The sequence below is a fragment of the Colias eurytheme genome, chromosome 15 (assembly GCF_061535395.1).
Source record: "Colias eurytheme isolate Ceu_HAF_F1 chromosome 15, ilColEury1 Martin Lab GWU primary, whole genome shotgun sequence".
NCBI classification, from domain to species: Eukaryota; Metazoa; Arthropoda; class Insecta; order Lepidoptera; family Pieridae; genus Colias; species Colias eurytheme.
The window spans coordinates 3,035,201-3,051,387 of NC_142994.1; the positions used below are offsets into that span (position 1 = coordinate 3,035,201).

Consider the following 16,187-nt stretch of genomic DNA (forward strand, 5'->3'; position numbering starts at 1 on the left):
ATAACAGTGTGATGGTTCCGTCGACTTTTTATACAGATGTTCGAATTAGCATACGTGTTAGGATTTTAAAAAAGTAAATGGTAGAAGGTCACAAATAATGGGGCTTTTGAATAAATTTACACAATCAATTTGTATTTTTTAAATCTTTGGTTGAGCATGTGAATGTCCGAATTTTAAAAACTAAATTCAGTGGAATTGAGTTTTAGGTTAAAGACGATTCAAAATCGCGTCATAGTAATTAGTATGTTAATTTAAAGATAAAATATGAATAAATTGAAGTGTTTTAAAAATGAAATAAGTACTAATTTCGAAATAACAGTAATTTTTAAAAGCACATTTTATTATTCGTAGCTACTAACGAATACCTGTATAAAACATAATACATTGACTATCACCAAAGTCTTATCAAATACAATCTAGACTTAAGTACACAATTAAACGGTATTGATAACAATATAGCACCTTTGTATATATTCAATGTCATATAGATGTAATCACATTCAAATAAATAAGATAATATAGTATGACTAACATTAATTGGCTACAACATAATTTATTGTACGTGTTACACATATTTTTATGTAGATGAGTATACAAGTTTTTTTCCAAAATTATTCTTTCTCTACGTTTTGTTGTTTATTTTCGTGGTCGTGTTTTTGATTCACCGGTCATAAGATAGCTAGTTATTTTTAATTAAAATAGACCTGTTATTTATTCGTTTTAATTAATAAAAAGCCTTTGCATTTACATTTATATGACATTTTCAGTGTAACATCTCCTGCTTATATATTAAAATATAAATTCGTTCACAGTTACTACTTACTCTTTAGTTCACTACACCACAAACAACTTTATATCTATGACATTATAACATTCATTGAACACAAGGTATGAATTAATGATATTTCATGAGATTCCCGTCATCTCTTACACCTAAATCTATTATGATTTCGATTGCATTGTTCCTAACATCTACACGTACATTATTATTACTTTGCAAGCATTAAACATTCAATTTTAAATAGGATTACCCACAGACATGTATCAAGATAGACTAAGCGAGTGTATGTACTTCCCGTGTCCAAACTAAGATTATGAAACTTACTTGACGCTGGCCTACACTCAGTCCGCGCTTGCAGTTCGCCAAGGAAAGACGTGAAGCTGAATAAAGTAAAATGCCGAATTACGCCGTTATAAACTGTAGAAACTCCACAGCTGTGAGTGGCCGAGTTAGCAGAGATGTTTCCTTCCACCGGTAAGTAATTTTCTAATCAGAATATGCACTATTTATTTTAAAATCAAATAAAGAATATTTGTGGAAAACGATCGTGACAAACACGGATACCAAATCATACGAAATGATTCGGAATACATTGCGGCTTTTACTTGGCACGGTAAAGATCGAGTCGTATGATAACAAGCAATGAATAGCGTCTTCTCATTTTTCTGTTCTCATTTTTCTGTCCAATTTTGTGGTTAGTGATGTTCATTTGATGCAACAGTTCTCGATTCTAATCGATTTTATAATCGAACAGAAAAATGATAATTTGAAGGAGCAATTTTTCAGAAAAAAAGGCATAGATTTTTTTTGTCATTTAATACGACTTGACCTAGAACTTTTAAGTATTTTAATACAAAGGTACTAAAAATAAATATTATGACATGGACGCCATTAGTTAAAGTGTCATCTTGGGAGTTTTTTAAGAAAACTCCTTATTGCTTAGACTATGTTTGTTTTTTCAGTTTTCCAAGTAACCCGAACATAAAAGAAAAATGGATTGATGCAACGGGACATAAAGATTGATTGATTGACAGTTTCATTACTTTCTTTCGATGGCCTCTCTAGTACGTAGTACACGGTAACTCAATGGGCATATGTAAGAAAAAGCTAAAACACATTAGTTTACTTGTTAGAATATTAAAAGGTTTATAAATTTATTTTATCATTCCTCTGTCTATGGTAATTATCATTTTTCTGTCTTGAATCGATTTAGTAATCGATTACGATTCATTTATTTAATTACCTCTTAGACATAGATCTAGTTTGATCTGATTTCTTTCGATTTACTTCGATGGGATAGGACGATACTAGAATCGCCGCGGGAGTGGCGTCCTAATCGATTTAGCGTAAAATGAAATTACCATCACTAAAAAGCGCTCGTGACGTCATAACGCGTCAAGGTCAGTACAAAAAATATGACACGCTTGGTTTTCATACAGATCGCGGTACTTGCGTAGTCTATCTATGTCTGTGGGATTACCGCATGCTAAGTTTAGTTAACACATTTTTTACAATAGAAAAATATAGATACAAAAACCGAACCGAACCAACCGAATGTATAAAACTGTTTTTTGGTTTGTATTTTATATACTAACATTATCGCTAATAGTCGATATGGGTATGTTACTTTTTTCTGAATTTGAGTGTAACGGGCATGGCGTGCGTCTGACAGTTCGTTTGGTTCGAGAACTTTCTGGAAACTTCGTCGCGCGGTACGAGCTCCGATTGGTCGGTTTTGACAAGTCACCGGCGGACGCCGATTTGTCGAAAACCTTGCGATTTTTTGCGGCGGCAGCCTTAGGCCGGGGTCAGTCAATCACATGTTTTATTTTAACGTACAAAACACATGAGAAGAAGAAACCGAATATTGGTATGACTGACATTCCGACCCCCACGGCCGCTAGTATGACGAGATGGTCTCGGATGTGCTTTGTGAACTCGTGGACGCAACCCTGTAATTACAAATGTAATCATTATATGAAGTATATAAACAAATATTGTGTTTGAAAAAAGGATACAACTGCTTAATAAATTTCTAAAGATACTGGATAGTCTTGAAAATTATTAAGTCTAAAGTCTAAACTTGTTGGATTATCATAATGATTATAATAATATTATACAAATCGTACTGAACATACATAAAAAAATCATATTCTTATTTTTACTATAGTGTGCACAAAAAGGACAAAATATCCCTGTCGTATTTATGAATGAAAACAATAGTTCTTATTACTTCAGCTACCATCAAAAGCAGCAGGAAATCTATTAATTGTTATACTAAGTAGCTTTCAAAATATTGCATTTTTGGACTAGTTTCACATCTAATATATGTATATCATAACCATCACAATCTCTGATAGCCTATTTGATACTTTTTGACGTAAATTTTCCTACATTACTATTTTAATGGACAGCTTACAAAAGCTGTGAAAAGAGTCCTAAATATTACTAGCTGTAATATTTATTTTTGCCCGCAGCTTCGCCTGCGTGGAAAAGATAAATAAACATGATACATATTTTCATCCCCTATTTTATCCCCTTGGGGGTAGAATTGATCAAAACCCTTTCTTAGGGGACGCCTCCGTCCTAACATCTACCTGCATGCCAAATTTCAGCCCGATCCGTCCAGTGGTTTGGGCTGTGCGTTGATAGATCACTATATCAGTCACCTTTGAGTTTTATATATATAGATTTACACTTACATGATAGTATATATTAGAGGGATGGTCTCTCATGCCACATCGAGGTATAACAGTTTTGCAGCATGAGTCAGGTACGAGCAGTCGGGGGTCGTGTTCATGCCAGGCGCTTTTACGCCAATCTGAATACCGACCCGCTCCACAGCATTTGAACTGTAAATATGGGGTTGCTATGTTGAGAAACTGCTAATGTGTTTATGTTTCAATTTCTTTATATGGTAATAATTTTGTGTAACGATTTTCATCTTAGGAATCAATGTACAATATAATAATATATCTTAACTAAAAAATTAAATTTTGTTTGATAGGGCGACATGGGCGTTTCATTTGCATCCCACAAATATTTTTATAAAAACGACTTTTAATCCTAGTCGATAAAAATAATTTAGGCTTATGATCTTGAGCAATTATAATAAGGTCACCTGCTAGATAACCTTGACTGCTTGCTTGCTGACTTTACAAATATTAAGTTCAATTTGAGTGTATATTTCTAAAATATTCCGGAATCCAGTTAACTGGTAAATGAAACAAGTCAGTGACAGGTTGCTTGCGGAAAGACAAACAGGAGAATAGTCAATATTGGGCTAGCAATATTTGTATATCAAGATTGAGAAAAAATATTCTGAAATACTGTTATCTAAATTAAATAGGAAGTAGATATAAATAATGTATTTCACTACAAGTGTGAAAGGTCTACAAACATATTTACTTTAATAAAAATGCTTAAACGATAATATATTTTTAGAAAATAGAATGACACCACTATTATTACAATCTTAAGTGATTCCGGTGCAACAAAAAAAAAATTAATTCAACATAGAGAATGTTGCCATTTTAACGATAATCTTTAGTCATTATTTTAGGAAAAAACAATTTTCTTTTTTAGTTATCAATCTTTAGTCATACGGGATAAATAACTAGATTTACAAAGAAAATTGTTTTTTCCAAATTTACTAAAATAATGAAATTCTTACCTCTTCTTGCATAGTATCAACTGCATCAGTAACAACGGTGTCCAGCGCATAGTTTGTGATAAATGTGGAATTGAGTTCATTGCGTAATTCCTCCTCTATTGCTACTTCATAGTAATACGCTAGACCGCCGGCACCCACCTCCAGGATGAAAGTTATTAGTAGGAAATATGTGTACTGGAAAGGTATATCATTAGATTAGGAAATAGTTTCACAGACTAGGTATGATCGTAAATATGATTTCTTTACGATATTATGAAATTAAGGTAAGTATCGTGAAAAATTACGTTTTATGTTTATATAATAATTTTTTTTTATTATTAAGTAAAATATTGCAGAGCTTTGCTTCATAAAACTAATATATTATCGGTGTTTTATGGAGAAAAATACATTAGAAATGAACATTTTTATATAACTATGGGTCAATGTCATGCAAAGTTATATTACTTTCTGTTGCTAGAAATCTAATTATAACGTGTTTTCAAGGTCATTTATTTAGCAAAGTTTTTGTGTATAAAAACATGTCTCGAGCCATCTTCCGTCTACAATATCTATATAATTTAAAGATTAAAAATATTTTAAAATGGAAGTGTTTATTCACAATACAAGAATATTGAGCGCCTTTTTTTAAGTAAATTGGTTAATTTTAGAATGAAACTTGCAGTTTTAATTCCATTTAACCAACGCGGGCACATTTTATTATGAATTACGTGGAATAACAGATTTTTTTTATAATTTAAGGAGTACTTACGCACAACAAGCTAGTCCTGTTTTCAGTCTTCAGTCCACAGCAGCCGAGACCACAGAGCGGTAAGCCTAGAGCTCCAGCAATACATAATAAGTAGGAAATGGCTGGGTAAGTAAATGTTGGCAGAAGTGGTACGAATCGGTGTCTAGTTGCGATCGTCCAAGCGCCTACTATGAACACTCCGGCACCTGCAAACTGAAGATATGGTTCTAACTAATTGGAATACAAAAAAAATATTGAGATCCAGCGTCTATTCTTCCTCTACTGCTACTTCATAATATTCTAGACAGGCAATTTGACTAGTTGCTAGAGAATCGTTACTTTTGATTTTTGAACAAGCTTATCGCCCGAGGTATCACGGGAAAAAAGGGGAACACTGAGATATTTAGAAAATTAATAAAATAAAAATATTTCACCCTGGTAAAAAGTAGCCTTTGTTAGTCTGGACTACTATTTCCAGACACAGAAATCATATCATAAAATTGCATAACACACACACATAAACTTTCGCATTTATAATAAAGGATGAAACTGAGTAAGATCTGGAGTAGGCCTGTTTAGAATAGTGCAGTGTCGACGAGGGGTCAAGACAACTTATTATATTATTGTAGAGTGTAGACGGCCGGATGCTTCGATGAAAATAAAGCATTCATATGCTGTGATTGTTTGATAGTGTTTTTAGATATGTCACAATACGAACGAAGATAGATTGAATGATTTTTTAGTTTTGTAATTGTAGGATCTGATATTTTTTTGTCATATCGTGAGATATTACTATCGTTTATATTATATGTTTTTACATGCGTCATTTTATAATGTGAGCGGGACTCATAATCTGGCAATTAATTTTAATTAGCTAAATACTTTATTGTGTGTTAAATTTATTAAATTAAACATGTTCATGAAAGCTAATTACGGTATATTATAACAGGAAAAAAAATGGTTTTTAAAAGATGCAGTTGTTTATTAGCGCGAGTCTACTAAATAATTCTTCTTAATAATTAGTCTAATGAGCATTATTATTACACCCTTACTTCCTGCTAATTATTACAAATCATCATACATGACTATTGTGTATAACATGTATCATGATACAAAACTTGTAAATTCATTTTTGAACGAGAGTTGGAGAAGTATACAGTGACCTTGTGGTAAAACTCATAATCCTCTCTAATCTTATGCCCTTATGTACTTTATTGGTAGGTACCTGTATATATAAAGTAACATATGGTCGAATATTTACCAATAGACACACATTTTAAAAGGAAAGCTTATTATTTGTCATACAAAAATAATAAACATTTTATTTATTGAGTTTAGATTGCCACAACCGGTTTTATAAGTTTATTTTTCAAATAGTTATTGCTAAATATATTAATTTATTTCTTCCCCAAACAAACGTACGCCCAATTTAAACTTTACATTTTTATGATAGTAACCAGGTAAAAATATATATTCTATTAACACCAGGGAAATAAATTAATAACCGTATAGATTCTTAACAGGCGAAGATGTCAATCTGTTTTTGAATATAAATAGAGGATATGAACTAGGTAGGCTTGAGCAAATTTTACCAATTATAGTCGGGAATTGTAAGTAATAAATTGCCTTGTGCTGACCCCTAGGTCAAGAAACTCTCGGCCAGTTTAGTCGATCGAGATATCTATAATATTATGGTGCAGAAAAAAATAAGTAAATATACTCACCAGAAATATCACATTAAAAATATGTAGAACACATTTGAGGAAGTTAACACTGCAACAATCGGCATCCCTTGATTTTCGTGGTTTCACTTTCTTTTTCTTTGCTAAGAGTGCATTACCATCTTTCTTTTCAGTTGCCATTATTTTTTATACTATTATTATTTCTTAGCCTTATGTTTGCCTTAAACTAGTAATTGGTGTTATTGGCTATCTCATCTTGCACGGTCTGATGCTAACACAGATCCTGAAAAAAAAAAAGAATTGGATTAGACTTTGTACAAGTGGATGGTTGTAATATTTATTTCATCATACTTACAATTTCATAAGGTCAAGGTCTTCACATAAATAATACAGGTTTATTGTGTATAAAATTGTATTAAAAACACTCAGGAACATATTCATCATTTATTATAGCAACCTTATTTATAAAATGGAATATTACAACAATTATTATTAACCTATAAACATACAATGTCTCAAAATATTTGAAAATTAGTACAACTTTAAAACTATCCATAACAAAAAATAAAAATATGTTGTAGAAATGGCGAAAAGCGCAAGTTTGTATATGTACAGATTTTATCAGCGTATAAAAAATTATAATTGTGTATTTTATAATGACCTTCAGTCAATTTCCATCACATATACATTGTATTGATTATATATCTTCTACAAATCCTTTGGATTATTAAAATTCCTAATTTTGTTACACATATAAAAATTAAATTTCATAAAGTCCATTTTGAATACTTTTCAGTGTACTCATAGCTTGAATATAGCACATTTGTTTACTCAATACAATCTATTCATCATATTGTTGAAGTGTTATTTCTAGCTTCTCAACAATTTTTTTATAAAAAGTGATTTGTTGCCTTAAAAATTTCTGCATAGTGGCCTTCAAATCTATAGTTCTCTCACTCTTAAAATGGTTAACTTCGGCAAGAAGGGCATACGATATGACGTCGGTTCGTCGTAAAACTTCATTTAATTGTGCAACTTCCATTTTGTGCTCAGCTGTTAATCTCTCGCACTCCTTTTTCTTCTGAACCGCCGCTTTGTGGTTCCCGAGGCAATCAGGGAAGGACCCAACAATGCCTTTGTATAGATGAAATTTGTCTCCTAGCGGCTCCCAATCATATTTAGGCTGCTCCTCATACATTCTTCCTATTTCAATATAAGCTCCTCCTGTCATTTTGATAGCTGACGTCAGCTTGGATGTAGAAACTATTGTACCTTCATCCAAACTTAATGCATTCCCTAAACTATAAAATGCTTCACCTGTCTTTTGACAGTCAATTTTGTATGGGCCTTGGAATCTCTTTGTTTGTGCGAGACACATATTGGTAACTGATTTGACTGATGAATCCATGCTACCAATGAAAGTGTGGCATTGCTCTGTGATGTGATCTACTTGTGATTGAAGTAAAGCTTTTTCAGGTACAACTAGAGATACACAATAATTTAAGCCTAGCAGGTTGTCTCTTTCAGCTTGCCTTTTACCAGCTTTCCAGCGTTTCTCATCAGTGCAAGTGAGAAAATGCTGCCATACCTCACATTTGGACAGGACAGGATGCTTACACATCCAATCAACAAATTCCTGCAGTTGCACCCGCCTGCGCTCAATCAATTGCTCATCATAGCGGCCAGATATCTGTTTATCAGGTAGAGGTGGTATAGGTATGAGTGTAAACTTTTCTTGTAACCTCTCATGCAACCAGTCAAAGTGCTTGTACCTTCTAGAGACTTGAATGTTATTGAAGGATGGTGTCAATTGATATGCAATAAAACTTTTGATCCCCTTGAATTTCGATTCTTTCTTCGGTGAAGCTACGGTAACATTGTATGGCTGTGTGATTGGAGACCAGATGTAACCATCTTCATCTTGAACAATATAAACTTTCTCCGAGTCAGAGACCTCAACATTCAGTGTACCCAACAGGTAGCTCTCTCCGCTAACTTTAGAAGATGGTGCAAATTTATTTTTCCTAACTGTTCCAACAGACGACCCAAATGTAGATACAGTATCATCAATATGTTGGTTATAATCATTAATGGGCATGCCTGGTAATGGTGCTAATGGCTGCTGATTGTATTGTGTTTTCTGCTGCGATGCTGGCCCAATTTCTGAGTAGGTGTCGTCATCCCAATCATCATCCCAGCCGTCATCTTGGGATGTACCTCTTTGGTAGTTGTTGTCCCCAGCACTATACTGTTGTTCACCCCATTCATCTGCAGCTTGGTCATATCTTGGTGCAGCTGGAGCCATTTTTGTTGGTGCAGACTCCTCCTGGGTTAATTTCCTTACATAAGCAGCAGGAAATAGGCCTGTTTCACCTTTGGAATTCCTTCCCTCCCACCATCCTTCACCTATTTCTGTATTTATTAATGTTAAGATTTCTCCGCATGTTATTGACATTTCGGTGGTGCCAGGCTCACCTGTGAAGTCATACAAAGCTTGCACTTGGGCCGTCATGGTGGACCCTTTACCTACAACAATATTAAAAAACAGATTATTAATTTTGTAGAAATGTATTAGAGATACATCAAGCACTATCTTATCAGTGTTATCTAGAAAAGTAAGGACTATGCACATAACACGATAAATATTATATTTGTGTGAAACTTGAATTGCAAGTAGTTTTATGTATATCATTTAGGGCGTTATTCACTGTAAGAAGCTGACACATTTTCGTAATCAAACCAATTAAGCATGTGTGGTAATTGACAAAATTGGATCGATGTAGGTATAGCAGATCTTACACAGACTTTAAGGTTAATTTAAAATTTATCATAAAGCTGGTTTTTCATAGAACCTTGTTATTGAAACGCAAATGTTAAATATGATATGATATTCGGGATAAAATTGGACATTAATGATAATTTATACAGTGATTTTATTGATACACTACAAAATGATTATATTACATTTGGAAGTTCAATATTTTCTTGCAAAATAAAGGAAATATGTGCCCATTATTTTTGATTATAGAAAAATATAGCTCGGGCGAACCTTGTTTTGTGATGGAAATCAATGACGTCAACTTGGGTTGAGTATAAGTTTAAATCATTAAAACATAAAGCACATATATGTCTATTATTAAGACACAAAGAGAGTTATAAATAAATAATAAGAGTACATTTTTACTTACTTTGTTCACAAAAACACAATCAAAAGGCGGATACACTCCTCACACAGTCATTTGAATGACAGTTTGAAACTAAAGAATTTGTTTTCATTTACAACAGAAGTCTACATAACGTGGCAGCAGTAAAATCAATGGCGATTTTTAATTGGTTATAAGATTTTGTAATATAAAACAAACAGCTATTAACCAATGGCCGGGTCGTAAATGGATAAATGATATAGCAAACAGCGAATTACAAGAAGTCAAGAATGACACATAGCTGCGACTTTTTAATCGTTACGTGTTGGCACAAGGAAACTGTTTTAGTACAATTGACATAAAACAGATGGCGCTGATACCAAACACCAATTATTACACACTTTATTAACATATCGAGGTACCTCATCGGAAGATTTCTTTATATATTATTATGTGATATTAGCTGTGCGCCCTGGCTTCCCCCGTTGTTTAAACATACTAATATGTATATACAACGGGGGAAGCCAGGGCGCACACCCAGGGACATATACAGGGACGTATACCATACTGTAATATAAACTCTAAGTAAGTATATAGATGGTATATATGTCGTGGTCATATCGTAGATTTGATCATTTCATGATATGAGTGGCCATTTCACGAAATGGTCGCATTTCATGAAATGGCCAACATGGTTTGATCAGATCGTTAAATCGTCAACGTTTCACGATATGGTCATCCACATTTGGCCAGATCGTATAAAATATATAAAGTTCATAAAACATTAAAAAATTCTGAATATTTTTAGAACTTGTTTATTGTCATATAAGTTAGTGCCACGGCAGTGGCCGGCGAATGCCAGAAGCGAATGGTTTTTGCAATAGAAAACATTTAGGTTAGGTTAGGTTAGACTTTAATAAAGAACGCACGAGTCGAGCGAGCAAAGCGAGCGTGCCGCGGTAGCGGCCGGCGAGTGCCAGAAGCGAATCGCTTTTTAAAAAAAGGAACAATTATAATAACATAGGATATATACATATATTTATGTAAAGGATTTTAGACGCATTTTTTCCTCAATATAAGATATCCGCATTTTCCATAGTACTCGAACCTCTTCATCGTAAATTATTTGCTATGACTTTCTTCATATTGTAATAAAACGAACTATGAAGTTTTAAATTGCAAATAATTAAATTTTTGCCAGCGGCCGCCATCTTCTATACATATAATAAAATCGTAGGAAAGTCAAAACTGTACATTGAATATTTTTTTAAAAGAATACTTGATCCATGATCTATAATCGATATAGAAGCCAAAAATATAGTTTTTAGAATTTTTGTCTGTTTGTCGGTTTGTCTGTTTGTCTGTTTGTCTGTATGTATTTCCGGGCTAATCTCAGAAAGTACTGCATAGATTTACTTCAAATTTTGCATGAATATTCCTAAGAGGTCGGGTGAGGATAGTTTAAACATATTATCATGATATCACCTTCGCGGGAGGAGCTGTGAACCTATATTTTTCTTACATATTCCGTGTACTACGACAGCGTACAATCTAAAGACTCATGTTTAAATGTTGGTTTCGAGTAAGCCATGCTATTATCTAGCTTTACAAAATAAAAACTATGTCATTTACGTAATTTGGGCAGAGAAACAGTTTAATGAATTTAGTAGTATAAAGACAAATTTGAAACAGCGCCATCTATGAGATTTCGTAAAAATCAAATCAATTTACATGTTATCACTACTGAACAACTGTTGAAAATTAATAATTTAAATATAATCATGTTATTTATTTAACTCTTTAACCCATATCTTCCCTTCCCTATAAGGTGCGCTTATATTTCGTGTGAATATACTACATTTTTAAAAGTGAGGGTAGATGTTTATTATTTTAAGTCAAACTAGACACCATTACAATTAATCTAATATTGATTGTGTTCATTGGTTACATTTTTAATCTTCGTGTTTTATAAATTTATAAAGAATAGAAAAAATTCGATCACGAGGCGGGACTCGAACCCACATAATTTCGTGATCGAATGTTTCTATTCTTTATAAATTTATTATTTATAAATTTATATTTATAAAGCATTTGAATAAATAAATAAATAAATAAATAAAATTAAAATAAATGTCATAAAACCAAAAATATCAAATTCAATCTTCGTGTTTTGTGAATTTTCACCATGCGTTCCCACAAAAGGTAAGTTGTTACTTTTATAGGTATTTATTTTTATAATGATAGCAATTCATGTTTTTTATTGGTTTTATAATGGTTTTATATTACACTTTTAGAATGAAATAATAAAATGATGAATTGTTTTTGACTTTTACAAGATTTTGAGGTGCGTTGGGAACAGTAGTTTGTTGATAAAATTTTATTTGTAAGTAGCTTTTTTTATTGATTTACAATTATTAACGTTTGATTTTTTATTTACAGATTCAATGTTCATAAAATTATATCGCCTTTGGAAGACTATTTCTGCTGACAATTTTACAACACCACTTGGAAATTGATGATTTGATGATGAAGATAGTGGCAGCAAGGATTAAGTGGAAATTAGTAATCATCCGTTTCGTCAATTTTTGACTGAAGTTAATGTCCAACGTATGGTTCAATCATTGGAAGTATCTCGGGTAATTTTGGAGGATATTTTTCAGGAAGGAGAGGAGGGGCAGCCAACCACATATCAAACTACTACGTTTTGATTTTTATTCTGACTTTGCTGTTATCTGATTATAATATTTATCGTTATGGCTATCGAGGTACCGACCGTACTGGGATGAGAGTACATGATATTATACCTACTCATCATCCAGGATTGCTTAGAGCATTTTCACACTGAAAAAGATGTTTTCTTTGAATCGTAGTTGCTTCATTTATTTATTTTTAATCATTTTACATAATATGTTTTATATTTGCCCATTTTCATTATATTTTATAAATAAAATGGAACCAACATAACTTTGTTGTGTAGGTATCATTTCTCTATTAATAATCCGTAGGCATATTTTCCGAGCACCCCATTTAAGGTGCGGTCCTGAAATTATAAAAAGTTAATGTATACTTTTGCCTAATATAAGCTCAAGATCATTTTTAGATAAAAATAACAAAAAGAACTTATTTATTAAAATTTAGTAGATAAAAGAAATTATGTTACGATTTTATAAGAAAACACAGTATATTTATTAGGCGGCGGTGATCTCTTCCAGGCAAAAGATATTCATCAGCTCAATAAAATTGAATAGTTGTTGTTAGTTATTCTTTAAATTCACTGATTGTAATGAGCATTTCCGCATGCAAGTTGTATCGTAGTTTAGATGATATATCATAGTTTTGACACATTACAGTTCCAACAAAACCCTCAAATTTTTGAGCAGAGTTGATCAAGATAATTTAAAAAATGTGCTGTGTTAAGTATTATAGAAAAGGTTAGTTCGTTGATAATTATCATTTCTTCATCATTTACATGGGTGTTGTTAAATGTTAGTAAAAATAAACTTTGACTGTTAATAGGTACTTTTGTTCAGTATTTACCTGTATGATTATTGCTTGGTAATTAATATGTATATTTTCATGTCGTATAGCTAATTATAAACATAAGTGTGATGTGAAACTAGCTGGATTTATTTTTACACACTCACAGCCATATATTTTATATTAAAATAGTGTAAATCATAATATTTTTTCACAATTAAAAATATTTCCTTTTTTCTGATGGTGTTGGCATCGAATTAAACCGCGCTGTCGTTTCGTTCACTAAAAGTGATGTTATGAGGACCGAATATGTAGCCGCCTCAACTTACGGAAACGAGAGTAACCTGCGTTGTCTGTTAGTTATTGTATAGTCGAATTTAACGTTACATGGAAATTGGAATCTAAATATATTATGTATACTTAGGTATATTAAATCTGTACATGAAATATATTTCCTAAATAACTATCACGGGGTGATTAGGGATCGACACTGATGCCAAAGAAGCAAACAGTAAAATTTTTGTCCGTATAACCGGTATAGAAACAAAAACTACTCGACGGATTTAAACGAAACTTGGTACAATTATTTTTCATATTCCTGAGCAGAGCAGTAACTCCATTTTTAAGCTTTCGTCGCGTGTGCAACCTTAATGGTTAAAGCTACACAGAAATCATGTATGAAAGAAATGTTCTCCTTATTATATAAAAAATATCTCCCGACATCATAAATGTCTATCTTTTATGGTTGACTCACAATAACACGTGTAACTTCCGATAGCTTAGGAGTTCGAAGCTTTCTGATTATATTTGTCTATAACACTCTCAGTCCGTTTTAACTCAATTTTTATTTTCATGCATCAGTGCCACCTAAAAAATCTTTATCTCGAAATTCGAGCAAAGCTAAGAAAATGAGAAATAAGAGTTCTCAAGAATCGTTAGAGGTATACTCTAGGCCGAAAACAACACGTGTTATGCCGAGAACCTGAAACCGCTTCACAACGAGAATTGCGGCTCACAGCTGACCGCGAACGGCATGTACTATCCCGTGAGACCGAAACCTTCACTGAGAGGGTATAACGTCTCACAGCTGATCACGGCCGTCACATTTTATCTCGAGAATCTGAAACTTTTACTCAATATGAAGACCGTTTGACAAATGATAGGGTGCACCATAATATTATTCGATCTCTTGAAGATGAACATGAGCATAAGCAATGACTAGAGTAGGGACGCGAATATTACAATTAATTGAGACAAAAACGATTATTAAGTTTGTTTAATGAAAGATTAAGAATTGAAACTATTCGGTCTCTGGAAACGGACGAATAGCGAGAGGCCCCTCTTACTGCAGACAGATTTCGCATAGTCTTAATGACTTAGAGGTAAACATAGAAGATCAATCTTCGAATTCGGTGGTGGGGTCCGACAAATATAAAAGTGGGTTTTCTTATAACCTCACAATTGATTACAGATCATCTTCTGTATAGGCGATATTAACGTAGTATGTTATTTTTGTAATGCTTTAAAGTGGAGTAAGGAGTCGGCTTTCGTTTGAAGATACACCGGAACCTTTGAAATCACTACTTTTAGAGGAACATGACGTGCAATCTAAACAGTTCTTAGACAATATTCGCTCTTATAGTAGTGCGTTTCAAATGATCCTTTGGTGCTCAACAATTATCAGAAGGTCCTTTCATGCTTACTTTTAAGATACAAGGTCAAGTTTACCATTTGATAGGATCCCTTTTGCCTGAAGGCCAACCTAAGTTTCTTTAAATATATTTTGTATTCGACTACAACGAATAGTCGAATACAAGAATTATCAATATTTCTCGAATTTAAAACTGAACTCATTTCACAATTTTAGAACATGTTTCATCAGGTTAATTCGTATGTATGCAGTTTTAAATCGACATTAGAAGCTTTTCCTCAAGATGGTGATATTAATATAAGATTGTTATAAATGCCGATAGACGGACGTCTATCGGCACTCAGGAACTCCCTGGGCGTGTATAACGCCCAGGCCACAGTATTACAATTTTTCCTACAGCAGGGCGACGAATGTATTTTCGCATAGCAAAGCAGGGGAACTCGCGGGGGGTCAAGTGACGCGGGCCACGTACCATTAACATGCTTAGTTTGTGGTACCGAGCGCGAAAGAAAGTCATCGTGTTTTTGTTTTGTTACTATGTAAACTAACGTAATTTAATACTTAGGTACATATTCTATAACGGTGCGCTCAAACTGTTAATCTACATTTAATTTAGATTATTATTTGAAATGCTAAGTAATGTAGAATTTAAATCACATTCCTTCATGTTTTCCTCAGATTTTCAATTTTCTCCGATTTTAAGATTTTCAGAGTGTTCAATTTTAATGTAGTTAAATTTTATAAGAGACAATTAAGAACATTCAAAAATAAAGTGTCACGTATTTTTTTTAAACGACGAATGACCTAAAACGACGTAATCGCGGACGAAGTCGCGGGCAACAGCTAGTATCACATAAACACAGCGCTTGCAGCGCCTCTACCAATAATTAATGTAACTATTTTACGATATGATCAAATAATTTTGATCATTTCATGAAAAAACCGCGCGTTTAGTTGGCCATATCGAGAAACGATTTCTTATCATTGATCTGCCCAAACCACATCATGATGTGGCCAATAGACATTCGAGCATTTCATGAAATGCGACCATTT

The 16,187-nt window shown here is 33.0% G+C and overlaps 2 protein-coding genes across 6 annotated transcripts in view; both read right to left on the bottom strand.

Moving 5' to 3' along the window:
- Positions 1-2,260: 2,260 nt before the first annotated feature.
- The window catches only part of LOC149902172 (CD151 antigen-like), a 148,866-nt gene continuing 134,939 nt past the window's right edge, over positions 2,261-16,187 (bottom strand). For all 3 annotated transcript variants that reach the window (XM_090110547.1, XM_090110545.1, XM_090110546.1), the window contains 5 exons: positions 6,906-7,146; positions 5,203-5,394; positions 4,455-4,628; positions 3,484-3,633; positions 2,261-2,733 (listed from right to left, as the gene is read on the bottom strand). In XM_090110547.1, coding sequence (XP_089966673.1) covers positions 2,590-2,733; positions 3,484-3,633; positions 4,455-4,628; positions 5,203-5,394; positions 6,906-7,043 — 798 coding nt within the window. In that variant the 5' untranslated portion in view covers positions 7,044-7,146 and the 3' untranslated portion in view covers positions 2,261-2,589. The remainder of the gene's footprint in view (positions 2,734-3,483; positions 3,634-4,454; positions 4,629-5,202; positions 5,395-6,905; positions 7,147-16,187) is intronic.
- SH3PX1 (sorting nexin 33-like protein SH3PX1) overlaps positions 7,294-16,187 on the bottom strand; it is a 143,799-nt gene continuing 134,905 nt past the window's right edge. For 2 of the 3 annotated variants that reach the window (XM_090110543.1, XM_090110544.1), the window contains one exon: positions 7,294-9,389. In XM_090110543.1, the coding sequence (XP_089966669.1) occupies positions 7,705-9,375 (1,671 nt within the window). In that variant the 5' untranslated portion in view covers positions 9,376-9,389 and the 3' untranslated portion in view covers positions 7,294-7,704. Of the gene's footprint in view, positions 9,390-10,051; positions 10,246-16,187 lie in introns of those variants that run through there. The other variant, XM_090110541.1, reaches the window with a different exon arrangement.